The sequence below is a fragment of the Neophocaena asiaeorientalis genome, unplaced genomic scaffold, assembly GCF_003031525.2.
Source record: "Neophocaena asiaeorientalis asiaeorientalis breed wild unplaced genomic scaffold, Neophocaena_asiaeorientalis_V1.1 scaffold78, whole genome shotgun sequence".
NCBI lineage: Eukaryota > Metazoa > Chordata > Mammalia > Artiodactyla > Phocoenidae > Neophocaena > Neophocaena asiaeorientalis.
In genome coordinates this window covers 19,725,863-19,738,356 of record NW_020175018.1, presented here as the reverse complement: position 1 = coordinate 19,738,356, position 12,494 = coordinate 19,725,863, and the positions used below count along the sequence as shown (strand labels likewise).

The 12,494-nt window shown below is 58.4% G+C and overlaps 2 protein-coding genes across 6 annotated transcripts in view; both read right to left on the bottom strand.

Annotated features, from left to right (window-relative positions):
* Positions 1–1,893, bottom strand: part of MAN1B1 (mannosidase alpha class 1B member 1) — an 11,767-nt gene extending 9,874 nt beyond the window's left edge. For 3 of the 4 annotated variants that reach the window (XM_024762294.1, XM_024762293.1, XM_024762295.1), the window contains exons 1-3: positions 1,645–1,893; positions 1,149–1,257; positions 381–496 (exon numbers count right to left, since the gene is read on the bottom strand). In XM_024762294.1, the coding sequence (XP_024618062.1) occupies positions 381–496; positions 1,149–1,257; positions 1,645–1,755 (336 nt within the window). In that variant the 5' untranslated portion in view covers positions 1,756–1,893. The other variant, XM_024762296.1, reaches the window with a different exon arrangement.
* Positions 1,894–7,724: 5,831 nt separating this feature from the next.
* UAP1L1 (UDP-N-acetylglucosamine pyrophosphorylase 1 like 1) lies at positions 7,725–12,488 on the bottom strand. 2 transcript variants are annotated; one of them, XM_024762451.1, is made up of 9 exons: positions 12,427–12,488; positions 11,558–11,762; positions 11,154–11,329; positions 10,683–10,855; positions 10,296–10,489; positions 9,709–9,849; positions 8,938–9,123; positions 8,295–8,361; positions 7,725–7,863 (listed from the first exon to the last, which is right to left on the bottom strand). In XM_024762451.1, exons 2-9 carry the CDS (start codon positions 11,671–11,673, stop codon positions 7,780–7,782), a joined length of 1,137 nt encoding a protein of 378 aa, XP_024618219.1. In that variant the 5' UTR covers positions 11,674–11,762; positions 12,427–12,488; the 3' UTR covers positions 7,725–7,779. The 2 variants fall into 2 exon arrangements, with proteins under 2 accessions (XP_024618219.1, XP_024618218.1); XM_024762450.1 differs by lacking the exon at positions 8,295–8,361 and having other exon boundaries at positions 7,725–7,931.
* Positions 12,489–12,494: the final 6 nt, after the last annotated feature.

Here is a 12,494-nt window from a genome sequence, read left to right as displayed (position 1 = left end):
CTGCGTACTCCCAAACCTCTCTCCCAGGCCCCGACTGACGCTCGGGCCCCCAGCAACTCGGTCTGGGCAGGTCCAGAGCGGAGTGCCCACCTGAGTGTCCCCCGCCAGGAGCTCCCAGAGAAGAGGGACGGGTCTTGCACCTACCAAGGATCCGGCCCAGCGGATGCACAGAGAAGACGAGGGACAGAATGGCCCCCTTCCTTTCCTTCCCCCTGTCTCCTTCATCCAACCAGCCCAGGGCAAGGAGTGTGAGGTTAAAACCTCACACAAATGGTAAGAAACAGAAGCCTTCCCAGACTGTCTGAAACAGCACGTACTGTTTCGAAATGCTTCTGGCACGGGCCCGGGTTACAACTGCACGTACAGTTTATTCAGAGTACCTGAGGTGACAGCCCCGCGAAGGTTTCCGGGTTCTCAGCTGCTCTCCGAGGAGCTGGCAAGACGGGTGGATTTGCGGGTCTCACCTTCGGCCCTTCTGCCGACCTGCTGCCCACGGCTAAACAAGAGAATCTACTTTATCTCAGATTCGCCAGGAAGCCTGGAGAACATTCAACGTGCGCTCGAGACGGCATCCACACAGCTGTGACTCCGTGTAAAAGGACGCGGCGGGACCTCCGAAGAGCGCAGTTCGAGCAATTCAAGCATGGTCGAAGGGAATCAAACCTTTTCCAAAGCACCTGGCCCTTCCTGTCCCTATCCCCACGCACATCCCCGTTGCTCTGCCTTCATGGTTTCCGTTTCGGGAAGCGCACAAGGCCATTTACTGGAGCAAACCTACAGCAGCTCCGTCGCCTTCCTCCTCAAAGAAGCCACCCTAGAGCAATTCAGAAGGGACCCTGCACCCCCTCACTGGCACCCCGCCCGGCCCTTCCCGGCTCCCGGCGGCGCGGGTCGCGTTCAGACGCGGGACCTGAATCTCACTGTGAGACAGAGAGGGTGAGATGCTGGTCCTCACGGCAGACATCTGGGCAACAGTCACACAACCTCAGATTGACAGCCACCTCCCAGCCGGGGCCTGGGAACACTCTAGGCTTCTCTGTGTTTCGACTTCCCGCCAATGTGTCCACGTCTATGCCTCCTGCAGCTGCTGCCGCTTCGTCCGCCCTCAGGAGCCCCCACGGGTCACAGCGGAATCGTGGAGCTGGTACCTTTCCACTCGTCGGCCACGCTGATGTAGGACAGGAGGCCGCAGAGCATCAGGAACGCCAGCAGGAAGAGGACCACGTTCCGCTGTAACCTCGACAGCTGCTTCCATTTCTGAGAGGGAGAGACAGACCGTGACGCCTTTTACTGAAAAGAGCGCCGCTGGAAATCGCTCCCACTGTGACGCGCTCCGCGGGGGCGACGAGGAATTCCGGAGCCCGGCGTGGGCTCCGCTGCTTTTGAAGCGGAGGAAGCTGCCTCGGCGGCGGCCGCAGGCTGGGATGACCCTGCTGCGGACGACACACCGCACGGGCCCGCGTTCGAGGAGAATGCAAACCCACGCGGGGGCCGTTTCTGCCTGACACGGGGACAGCGGGGAAAGGCCGGCAGCCCGCGTGCGCTGGCTCGGGCTCCGCCGGCCTCGCCTCGGCCCTGCAGCCCGAGACCCCGGGAGCCGCGTTCGTGCGCTCGCCCCGGGGAGGCCCCCAGGCCGCCCCTCACCCGCCAGAACGAGCGCCGCCTCAGGCCCTGGCCGCCGTCGTAGCTCCGGCCGGGGCTCAGCGTCACCGAGATGAAGTCCCGACGCGGCGGCAGCGGCGGCGGCGGATACATGACGGCGGCAGCGGGCCGGGGAGCCTCGCCCCACGGCGTCGTCAGGAGGCCCGGCTCCGAGCTAGGCAGTGAGGCCGGCAGGTCCGACGCCGGTAGGCGGCCATCGCGGCGCCCTCGACTCCCCGCCCATCGCTCGGAGCCAATGCGCCTTTGCCGCGCCCTCGGAGTCCCATTGCGCCTGCGCCCGCCGTCGCTGCTCCTGCGTGCGGGCTTACATCCCACGGCGCGCCTCCGTGCGTGCGCGGTGACGTCACGCCCACGCTGCTCGCTCCTGCGCACGTCTCGCTGGTGTGGCTGCGCAGCCGGTGGGGTTTCCGCTCGAGCCGGTTCCCCTGGGATTTCCCTGTGGTTGCGGCCCCGCGCGGCTTCCCCAGGGCCTGTGGGCCGTGGGATGGGCCGGGCCTTCTCGGGCTGGCGCTGACACCGGGCGGGTGTGACACCGCTCCGCCATGTCGGCGGGGTGCCTCTGCGCCCCAGACCCCAGGTCTCGACCCCGCCCTCCCCCACCAGGTGGATTTGATCCGGGTGCCTGCCCCAGAGCCTGGAGAGGCTGGGGCCTGGCGGGGCCGGGGTCAGCGAGAGGACGGGGGGCCCGTTGCACAGTAAGAGGCTCTGGGAGTTTTCATCCATGGACCTATCAACCTTAAAAATAGCTGGCTATTTCATCAGCAAAATGAGTTTATTCAGGAATGGCGGAGGAATCGCAGTTAAGGGTGTGCACATATAGCCTGTAATAGCCATGTCCAGAGACCAGGGAAAGCAGTAGTACTTTACAGAGGAAAAAGGGAAGTTGGGGAGGGCTGCTTCGTATGAAAGTCCATTGGAGGTGGGGCTTAGTGTTAGGTTTGGGGAAGTTCAGAATGCCATGAAGCACCTGGATCCTAATGCGTCCTTGTTCCGAGATCCGGTGACCTAAACAGCGATCCTGAGTTTGAGCAACTGCAGTTTTTCCTTGGAGGCTTTAATGCTCCTTTGAAACCAAAAGTTTTAGCAGTTGGATGATGTCTTCCTGTGAAGAGGTTTGAGGAGGCGAGCAGAGCAGATAATCATCCACATACTGTAATAAAGTAGAGCCTGCAGGAAACGTAGCATCCGCATCAGCCTTTAAGCCTGGGAAAAGTAGGAAGGAATTTCAGTGAAACCTTGGGGCATTAATGTCCAGATGTATTGTCCTTCCCAAGTGAAGGCTGAGAAGGTCTCAGCTAGCCTTATCAGCTGGAATTCAGGCACACCTCGTTTTATTGTACTTTGGTTTATTGCACTCCGCAGATCTTGTGTTTTTTTCAAATTTAAGGTTTGTGGCAACCCTACATCCAGCAAGTCTGTGGGCGCCATTTTTCCAACAGCATTTGTTCGCTTCCTGTCTCTGTGCCACATTTTGGTAATTCTTGGAATTTCTCGAACATTTTCATTACTGTTATATGTGTTATGGTGACCTGCGGTCAGTGATCTTTGATGTTACTATTGCGAAATATTAGAACTTGCTGAAGGCTCGTGATGGTTAGCATTTCTTGGAATAAAGTATTTTTACGTTAAGGTACGTATATCGTTTTCTAGACACAATGCTATTGCACATTTAATAAACTGCATCCGAGTATGAACATAATTTTTATATGCACTGGGACCAAAGTATTCACGTGACTTGCTTTATTGTGATACTCGCTTTTTTGTAACGGTCTAGAACCAAACCCGCAATATCTCTGAGGTGTGCCTGTACCAAAGCATGCGCGGCACAGATTAATAACAGTGAAAAAACGTGCTTTCAGTAGGAATGGATGCTAGTAGAGTATGGAGGTTAAGAACAACAGGGTGTCGAGGGGCAGCAACGTTGATTATTGCCTGCAGGTCCTGGACAGACCTCCATCCTCAGCCACTGGGCTTTCTCACAGGTTATATTTAATAGTATTACAGAGACTAGCGCAAGGGGTAGTGAGGCTCTGAGCCTTGGAATCCTCTTACGGGCTTTATACCTTGAAGGGCTTCTTTCCTCCTAGGGTATTGATCAGTTCTGGGGAGAGGTTTCGAGGGACCTGTTTGAGTCTTAATGGGAAGAGCACTGGGGATTTTGCCAATATCAGTTGGAGACGTTTTGCCCATAAGGAGGATGGTAGCTGACTCAGTAGGGACAAATGGTCAGCGTCTCCCGAATCAGCTCCAGGACCGTCAGAGACAAAGCAAAGCCAAGCCAGTGAAGGGTCACTTAATTCACCTGGTTGGCTATTTTAACTGTTACTGTGAAATTCTAGAATTATTTCCCCTTTTGGGAGAAAGAAATTCCAGCATATTCGCTGAGCTGTCTTGGCCCAATAAATGAATAGGGGCGGAGAGACTAAGGAGGGAAGTGTGGGTATCTCTCAGGGGCCTAAACGAAAAGGAACAGGTTCAGAGACAGGACCCTGTTGAGGTTCATCAGAGACCCCCACTATTTGGATCACTTTCGAGCTCCGAGGCAGGGGCTGCTTTACCGCAGTTGAACTGAGTGTGGCTCTGGTGCCAGAAGAGATTGATTCCCGATCTGGAGAGTTGTTTTTCTGAGCTGGTGAAGAGGGAGGGTTGGGAAGAACCCCTGTGGTTCCTCAGAGGCCCGTTGGTGGTGGTCAGGAGGGCGTTGGAAAGGCTGGTTAGAGGGCTGAAGGCACTTGTGACAATCTTTTTCCCAAAGTCCTGGCTTTTTGCGATAATAGCAGGAACTAGGAGGGTTTGGGTTTTGTCTAGGGACCTTCATTTGCTGGAGTTGAAGGTTAAGGGTTTGAGTGGACTTCCTTTCAGTTGAATAGTCTAGAGTGCAGATGAGTTGGTGGCTAAATTAGCTAAATCTGGAGTGGACATGGTTTCCGGTTCAACCCTGGTCCTTTTATCTAGAAGGGAAGGATCCCAGTTACGCCTGTCAATGAACACAGAGTTAAAGGCTACCTGAGTGGATTTGTTACCAAAGCAAACTTGGGTCTGATCGTCCATGCAGTAAAGCCAATCTCCTGACACCAGTGTGTGAGGAAGGAAAGGGCAGTGTTCATTGCAGGCGCTAAGCAAGGAGTCCACGCAGCCAGTGCTCAAAAGACCCAAACTACCTTAACTCTTCCAGGTAAAGGTGGTTGTTGTTTTTTTGTTTTTTTGTTTTTGCGGTACACGGGCCTCTCACCGTTGTGGCCTCTCCCGTTGCGGAGCACAGGTTCCGGACGCACAGGCTCAGCGGCCACGGCTCATGGGCCCAGCCGCCCCGTGGCACGTGGGATCTTCCCAGACTGGGGCACGAACCCGCGTCCCCTGCATTGGCAGGCGGACTCTCAAGCACTGCACCACCAGGGAAGCCCCGAGTAAAGGTTTTTAAAGACAGGGTGAGGGAGGAGGGTTGTGGGGTGTGTGATCAGCTCGTGGACATTTTTTTCTTTTAATAACTTTACTGATTTTTAAAAAAAATATTTGTTTTTGGCCACGTTGGGTCTTCATTGCTGCGTGCGGTCTTCCTCTAGTTGCGGCGAGCGGGTGCTACTCTTTGATGCAGTGCTCGGTCTTCTCATTGCAGTGGCTCATCTTTGTTGCGGAGCATGGGCTGTAGGCACGTGGGCTCAGTAGTTGTGGCGCACGGGCTCAGTAGTTGTGGCGCACGGGCTTAGATGCTCCGTGGCACGTGGGATCTTCCCGGACCAGGGCTCGAACCCATGTCCCCTGCATCGGCAGGAGGATTCTTAACCACTGCGCCATGAGGGAAGTTTGGACATTCTTCTGATGGGTTGGTGGTGAGGTTATTGGGAGTCAGCATCATCAACCTTCTGGTTCCAACCGGTCTGGGGTGTACATGCTGGAGCGACAGAACAGTTAGCTTCTTCCACCTGGTGGGGTTTTCAGTATCTGCAACACAGCTCAAGAACATGGCTCAGAATATTATCTTTAGCCCTTGAGGAGGAACTAAAGGTCCTTGGCTTTGTTTAATGGCTAAACTATTGTTTTTTGGTATTGTTTGTTTTTCTTTCTTCTGCATTTTCTCACTTCTCTGATTAAATGTACTCTTGGAACTCGGGGAAGGCCTGGGAGACTAAAGGTTTTCTACAGACAAGAGGCAGGTGGAGGACATGGTGGGGGGGAGGGGCTGTTCTGGGAAGGCCCCATAGTGTCCTGCTTGTGTACAGATTCAGTCTCCAGAGGAAGACCAGAATTTTCTTTAAGGACAACCTGAAGTCGACTATAATATCTGTGAACACGTTTGTCAGATCATTGCCTGCCAGCCTGAATTTTGTTCCCATCAACAAGCTTAGGAAAAGCTTTCGAAATGTTCAGTAAAGATCTCCAGCAAGTCCCCATGCCTGTCAACAGTCAGGGTCTGTTTTTCCAAATCCCTTCCAGATTCCCACTTGGTTTCATTCAGTATGGGGCCTGACCTTCACTGTGGACTAATTGATACATATCTGAGAAGCCAATAAGGCTGTGGACTAATTGATACATATCTGAGAAGCCAGGCTGACAAGTTTGAATCACTAATGTTAAATTCTTCAGCAAACCTATGGGTTTCTCAGTTACTTTCAGAAAATCTTTGGATTTTCTGAATCCAATTGTTAGCCATCTATGGATGGCTAACAATTCAACTTTACTTAGTTCGGGGAACATAAAACACTAGGGATTTAGCATTTGGACCCCCAGAAGGTTTAACTTTAATAGGTTCAGGGGAGGGGGAAGTGGGCAGAGGTTTTGAGAAAAAGGGGAGTCTCAGCAGGGGGGGGAAGAGGAGGGGGTGGGAGGCCCAGAGGAGGTGGGGATGGCAGGGGGTGAAGGGAAGGCGGGGATGGGGGCACAGGGAGGGGAGGGGAAAGCCCTCAGAAGCCATTTCGTGTTCTTTCAAGTGTTTGCTTGCCTCCATTAGTTAGTTTAGAAGTAGTATTTTGTAAAGAGGCAATTTTAGAGTCCTGGATATGTTTGGAAGCCTCAAGGTACAAATTAAAATAAGCATCCCAGAAATTCCCTGGCAATCCAGTGGTTAGGGCTCTGTGCTTCCACTGCAGGGGCCACGGGTTCAATCCCTGGGCTGAGGAACTAAGATCCCACAGGCTGGAAAAAAAAAAAAATCCCACTCAGTCTGTTTAGTTTCAGAGCCATGGCTTTCAGAGTTGATTCTGAGACAAACAAGTTTGGGGAAAACCAAAGTTCCCCACAATGGTGGGATCTTCCCGGACCGGGGCACGAACCCGTGTTCTCTGTATGGGCAGGCGGACTCTCAACCACTGCGCCACCAGGGAAGCCCGGGACCGTAGTTTTTAAACATGAAACCAGCTGAGGTTCCTGAAGAGGGGCCGCACTTAGGGCATCGAGATGACTGGGATCGCATCTCTCAGAGGATTTCCCGAGAGCAAAAGAGAAAATCCTAAATGACGTGACCCCAAAGGAGTGTTACGAAAATTCCAGCACAGGCTGGGCGGACACACCTCGTGTCTCCTTGTTTTCCAATAAGGAGAACAAACAAGTATTCGGCGAAAGGACAGAGCCTTCCCCAAAAGCCAAGAAACAGAACAGATGGATCCCAGATAAAGCCAGAGAGCTCAACCAGGAGGGCCTGAATACCAGAGACTGGCCAAGGGCATCGGGCGGCAGGGCCGTCAGCCCCCAGGCTTCTCCTTCAGACCTCACGTCTGGACACCAAGTCATGTCCACTTTACAAGTAAAGCAGCTATTAGCTGTTTTATCAGCAAGATGAGTTTATCTGGGAATAGCAGAGGAACTAGAATTCAGATGTGCTAACCACAGGCAAGTGCGGAGAAGAAAGCACAGACCATCACTTTGCGGAGGAAAAGGGGACGCTTCGCTTGTGGGAAAGTCCATAGGAGGAAACAGAGTTCAGGGTGGTGACAAGTCTCCTTGGCTGGGCTGTCGCCTTCCTCCTGTCCAGGGATGAGTGGGGGGCCCAGGGGCAAGCAAGCTCCCCCTTCAGGCCTCCCTCAGCTCAGGGCCCCTCCCTGGTGTTTTCCGGGCCAGGTCCCAGGCCGGGGCTGCTTCCTCAGCCTTGGGGACCCCGGGGCCGGCAGGTCTAGGAGGGAGTCAGGCCTGCAGTGTCCTGGCCGTGTCCACGTCCAGGATGAGTGGGGACCTGAACTCCCGGCCTCGCAGGTACACCTCCAGTCCCTGGAAACAAGCAGGTCACGATGCGCAGGTATCCAGCCCCTGGGCTCCGGGTGAGATGCCAAGTCAGCCTGGAGTCAGCGAGGGGCAGGGGAGAGAGGCTTCTAGAAACAAGGCTTGGATGTCCTGAGACCTCAGTGCAGGCCAGAACTTTCCAGAGAAAGGGGAGCCAGGTCTCCTGCCCCAGCGACGTTCCCACTGGCCCAAACCCCAGGCTCCGATGAACCTGGCTTGTCCTCCCTGACCCCCCAAGGCCTCTCGACACCTCACCGCAGCCCACGTCTCGGAAAGTCCTCTGCAACTAAGGGGCCGCTTACCCCGCTCGTCGACTGAGGCAGAGCTGTGACTTCCCACCAAGCTCCCAACTCGCCCCCGTCCTCTGACCACACAAGCCCGACCCCAGAAGAGCCACAGATGGGCCTGGCGGCTCTCACCTCTCCGGAGTATGACACCAAGGGCGAGATCTCGCAGATAGCCGGAGGCTCTCCACTGCCGGGTGGGCTGGGGGGTGCACTTGTCAGCGTCTACTCGGGGGTGCGTACCCCAGGGCCCTCCCCTGCCCTCCCACGCTGGCTGGCCCAGTCCCCGCCCAGCCGGGCTGTCCACCACACCTGCCGCCCTCCTCGCGGACAGCTGGGCCCCGGGCACCGACCCCACCCGAGCAGTAGGCTCTGACTTAGGCTGGAAAACCCTCCTCGCCCCTCGCAGGCATCTCACACAGAGCCCGGGCAACCAGACTTAGGGGGCGGCCACTGACAATCACAGAAGGAGACACCTAAGGTCTTATTCTTTCCGCACCCTGAAAAATGACCTGCCTGCCCCTTTCTGGATGTCACGCCTGGGTCTTGGCTTCAGAGCTTCTGATGAGCAGGGAAGGCGTGACCCCCATGTCTCCTGGGGCTCTAAGCAGAGCTTGAGGGCCGGGCACACGGCCATCTGCCTTCGGTGTGGGGCCGGGGCGGTAGTGCCCACCCCAGCTCAGACCACAGCACAGCCAGCAGGGCCCTGGGGCTGGGGCTTGGGCCACGACACCCTGACATCCCATCCTTCGGGTCTCACCCTGCAGCCCACGCTCACCTGGGCTGCTCGGGGAGCCGGGCCCCGTGTGCGTCCAGGAAGTGGGCTCCCGCCTGCAGGGCCCACCGGTGGTGCTGAGCGAGCAGGGCCCGCCGCGCCGTGGAGGGGTTGTCTGTCTCAGCCGAGTCAGCGTTCTTCAGAGGGGAGAACTCCTCCCCCCGCAGCACTTGGAAGGCCACGAAGTTCCTGGGGGGGCGGGGACGACAGCTAGGGACCCAACCTCCCAGCCCAGACGCCCTGGTCCTGGGCAGGTGAAGGCCAGGCCGGGCGACAAGGACTACGTGGGGGTCTGGTCTGCAGGCAGCAGGCTGGGGAGGACCTCGCAGGCACAGCGTGAGTCTTTGTTCCTGAGATCCTGGAGCTGCCCTTAGTCCTCCCTTCCCTCCCCTTCCCACCAACCCCACCCCAGAACCTGGGACCCCAGGGTGAAGGCCACATACCCTGGGAGTCCCCAGCAACCTCGCCTGGAAACAGCTTCCTAGCTCCCGGCCAGGGGCAGGTGGAGGGCTCAGGAGAGAACATGGGTGCCCCCCAAAGTCCACAACCCCAAGGGCTCCAACTGCCCCAGACACTCCCTGTGCTCCCACCCCAGGGGCTGCTTCTTCTGGCCTTCTTGCCCTGAGACCCGCCTGCAGCCCCCCAGCTCCCTCCTGCAAAAGGGCACTCCCACTGTGAAGCCCCCAGCCTCCACTTCCCTGCCTGGCTGGACCTCAGAACCACCACCAAGTCAGGGAAGGGAAGGAGGAAAAAATGAATGACTTCTCCACTAACTTGGCAAACGGGAGCACATCAAACACGAACTTCTCCATCTTTATCCCGTTGGGCTTGAGTGGCTTTACTGGATTCCCCTGCTCATCCACGTAGGGGACCTTCTTCACAGCCACGTGTGGCTTCAGCAAGGGCTCGAACTCCCTGGGGGACAGGAGGCCAAGGGGAGGAAAGACACAGTTCAGACAGGACATCTTGGAGCCCCAGCCCACCTCCCCCGTGCCTGGCCAGCCGGGTCAGGTGGACAGATGGACACAGCAGGCACAGGGCGGTGGGGTCTGAGCCCTGTCTCTGGAGGGCCAGGCATCCTCATGCACCCCGGCCTGAGAGCTGGGCACCATCGGCCACATCCCTGCCCAAGCCCAGTGGTGACTGGCAAGCCACGGGGTGGACGTGGTGCCTACGGGCAACGGCCCCCACCCGGGGGCAGGGCCACGCCCACTCGGCCACAGAGCCTTGTACCAGATACTGGAGCGCTCTGCTACCTCCAGCTTGTGGGAGCACAAGACCCTTTCCGTACCGCACCCCCCAGCCCCACCCAGCTCAGGTCTGCCCCCGGTCCCTGTGGCCCGGCTAGCCGCCCTGCACACCTGGTGGCCATCTGGAGGAAGTCTCGCGTGAAGAAATGGTTGCAGATGTTGCCCGCGTTGTAGAGCAGGCCCCCTCCGGGCGCACGCAGCCGGGCCGTCTCGGGGCTGATCTCGCTGTACTCCACCACCTGCGGGACGCCGTCTACCTGGCACACCACGCCCACCGGCTCCTCGGGGGACGCCTTTTCCACCACCTGCGGCCACGAGACCGGACGGGTGGGGACGGCTGACTGGGTCGGGCCCGGCGTGCGGGAAGGAAGGGGCGGCGCCAGGGCCTGGGAGGAGGGCGGGGCGTGGAGGGCAGGGCGGGGCGTGGAGGGCAGGGCGGGGCGTGGAGGGCGGGCCGAAAGGAGAGGCGAGGGCGACGCGAGGGGGCGGCAGGCTCACCTTGGCTCCACAGTCGGCACCCCGCAGCACGCAGAAGCCGATGAAGACCGGGTCGGCCAGTCGCACCAGGATGTTGTCCACACAGTACACGTGCACAAACTCTACTCCGCGCCGCTCCATGTCCTCTAAGACCTGGTGGTCCGCCAGCGCGCAGTACAGGCCCCCGTTGCCATCTACAGAGGGAGAAAGCAAAGGGTCTTGGAAGGGCTCCTGCCGGCCTCAGCCAGCTAGCTGAGGGCGCGCTAGAGGCAGGTGAGGGCCCCCGGGGCTGGGCCTTGTGCCTGAGGCCGCTGTCTGTCGCCATCCAAGTAGCCCTGTGGCTGTTCCACGTGACAGGTGGGAATCAAGGCCCAGAGAGGGAAGGCCACTGGCTCAGGACCATGCGGCCTCTGTCCCAGGCCTCCTGACCCCCAGCTAGCTCCACATTGTAGGCCTGGCGGACCCTCCCTGCCTCAGGGATGGGGGGTGTACCTGGCGCCATGGCAACCTTGTCTTTCTGCTCCAGGATGGCCCTGCCATCGAAGGTCACAGCAGGCAGCATGCGCTGTTCAAACATGACCACGTCGTTGGGGTCCAAGTGGAAGAAGTCATGCTCCTTGAAGAACTTGGCTGTGGGCCCCAGAGTGAACTCACTGGTCATGATGTACCTGCAAGGGGAGGCAAGCCTGAGCCAGGCTTTCGGAGGGCCTGGCCCCTCCGGTAGACGGGCTGACATCAGGGTGCAGCCTTAGGGCAGCGGTCAGGCCTCCGCCTGGGTGGGTGCTGGGCTCTGTCCGGGGCTGTGCTGGGGTTGGGGTTCAAGTCTTGGTGTAGAACAGGGCTAGGGCTACACGGGGCGGATCACTCTGGGGCCAGGGTAACGCAGGAGGGCACACCAGGGCACGGTGCAGCGGGTCCCATAGCGCTCGCCAGCCAGCTGCTCCACCCGCCGAATCCGTTCTGCCTGCAGCTGATACAGGGTCTTCTGGCTGGGCAGCCCCACCTGATACATGCCCTTGGGGTAGGTCACGCCCAGGCGAGTGCCCTGCCCACCAGCCAGCAGCAGCACAGCCACCTTGTTCAGGGCGATCTGGTGGAAACCTGGGGGCATGGGGCGCCATGAGGGGATGCCTGGAAGCCGTCACACAACCACCCTTTTGTTTTAGAGCAAACCAAACTTGTGCCTAGGACGGTGAGACGTCTGATAGCCGCAGAACAGAACGATCCAGATAACATTCTGATTTGGGCCTGGGCCTCACCCAAACCTAACCCTGCCCCGGCCCCGCCGAGGCACTGACCATATCCTCCTGGGTTCACTCCCAACCTAGATCCTCCAGAGGAAACACCAGGTGGGCCTGGCCGAGTTGTCTAGCAGGGGTCTTGTGCAGGCTCCCCTGCAGGAGCGACTGCCTCACCTCCAGGCCAAGAGGCAAAGGGCGCAGCTGCGCCGGCGCTGGTGTGAAAGGGAGCGTGTGCAAGTGTCTAACGGGTCCCCTGCTGTCAATACGTGGGCTGGGCAGCTGGCCATCCAGGCGTGCCCAGCACAAAGCACTCTCCCCAGGGAGCGCGGCGAAGGGGCGGCTGCCAGCATGGCAGCGTTCGGGGGCTCCAAACCCCAGCCCCGAGCTGGTGCATGTGAGAGCGTCGATTTCACGAAGGAGGCAAACTGAACTCCAAGTACCCCCTCCCCTGTCGCCCCGCTCTGTGGGCGAGGCCGCCTTCCGGAGGCTGGGGCGCCCGCCGCCTGGACCTCCGTCCCGCCTACCTTCCTCCTCCCAGAGCCGCCGCGTCTGGGGGGCGACCCCGCTCGCGCTGCCTACGCGTTCGGGAGGC

Excerpts from the sequence above, each read along its gene's own strand:
- UAP1L1 (XM_024762450.1), bottom strand. The coding sequence starts at position 11,673 with ATGTATCAGGTGGGGCTGCCCAGCCAGAAGACCCTGTATCAGCTGCAG. Across the intron at positions 10,856-11,153 it reads CAAGGTTGCCATGGCGCCAG|ATGGCAACGGGGGCCTGTAC; the intron begins GTACACCCCCCA and ends CTCCCTCTGTAG. Across the intron at positions 7,932-8,937 it reads CGGCTCCCCGAGCAGCCCAG|GCTGACTTGGCATCTCACCC; the intron begins GTGAGCGTGGGC and ends CGCTGACTCCAG.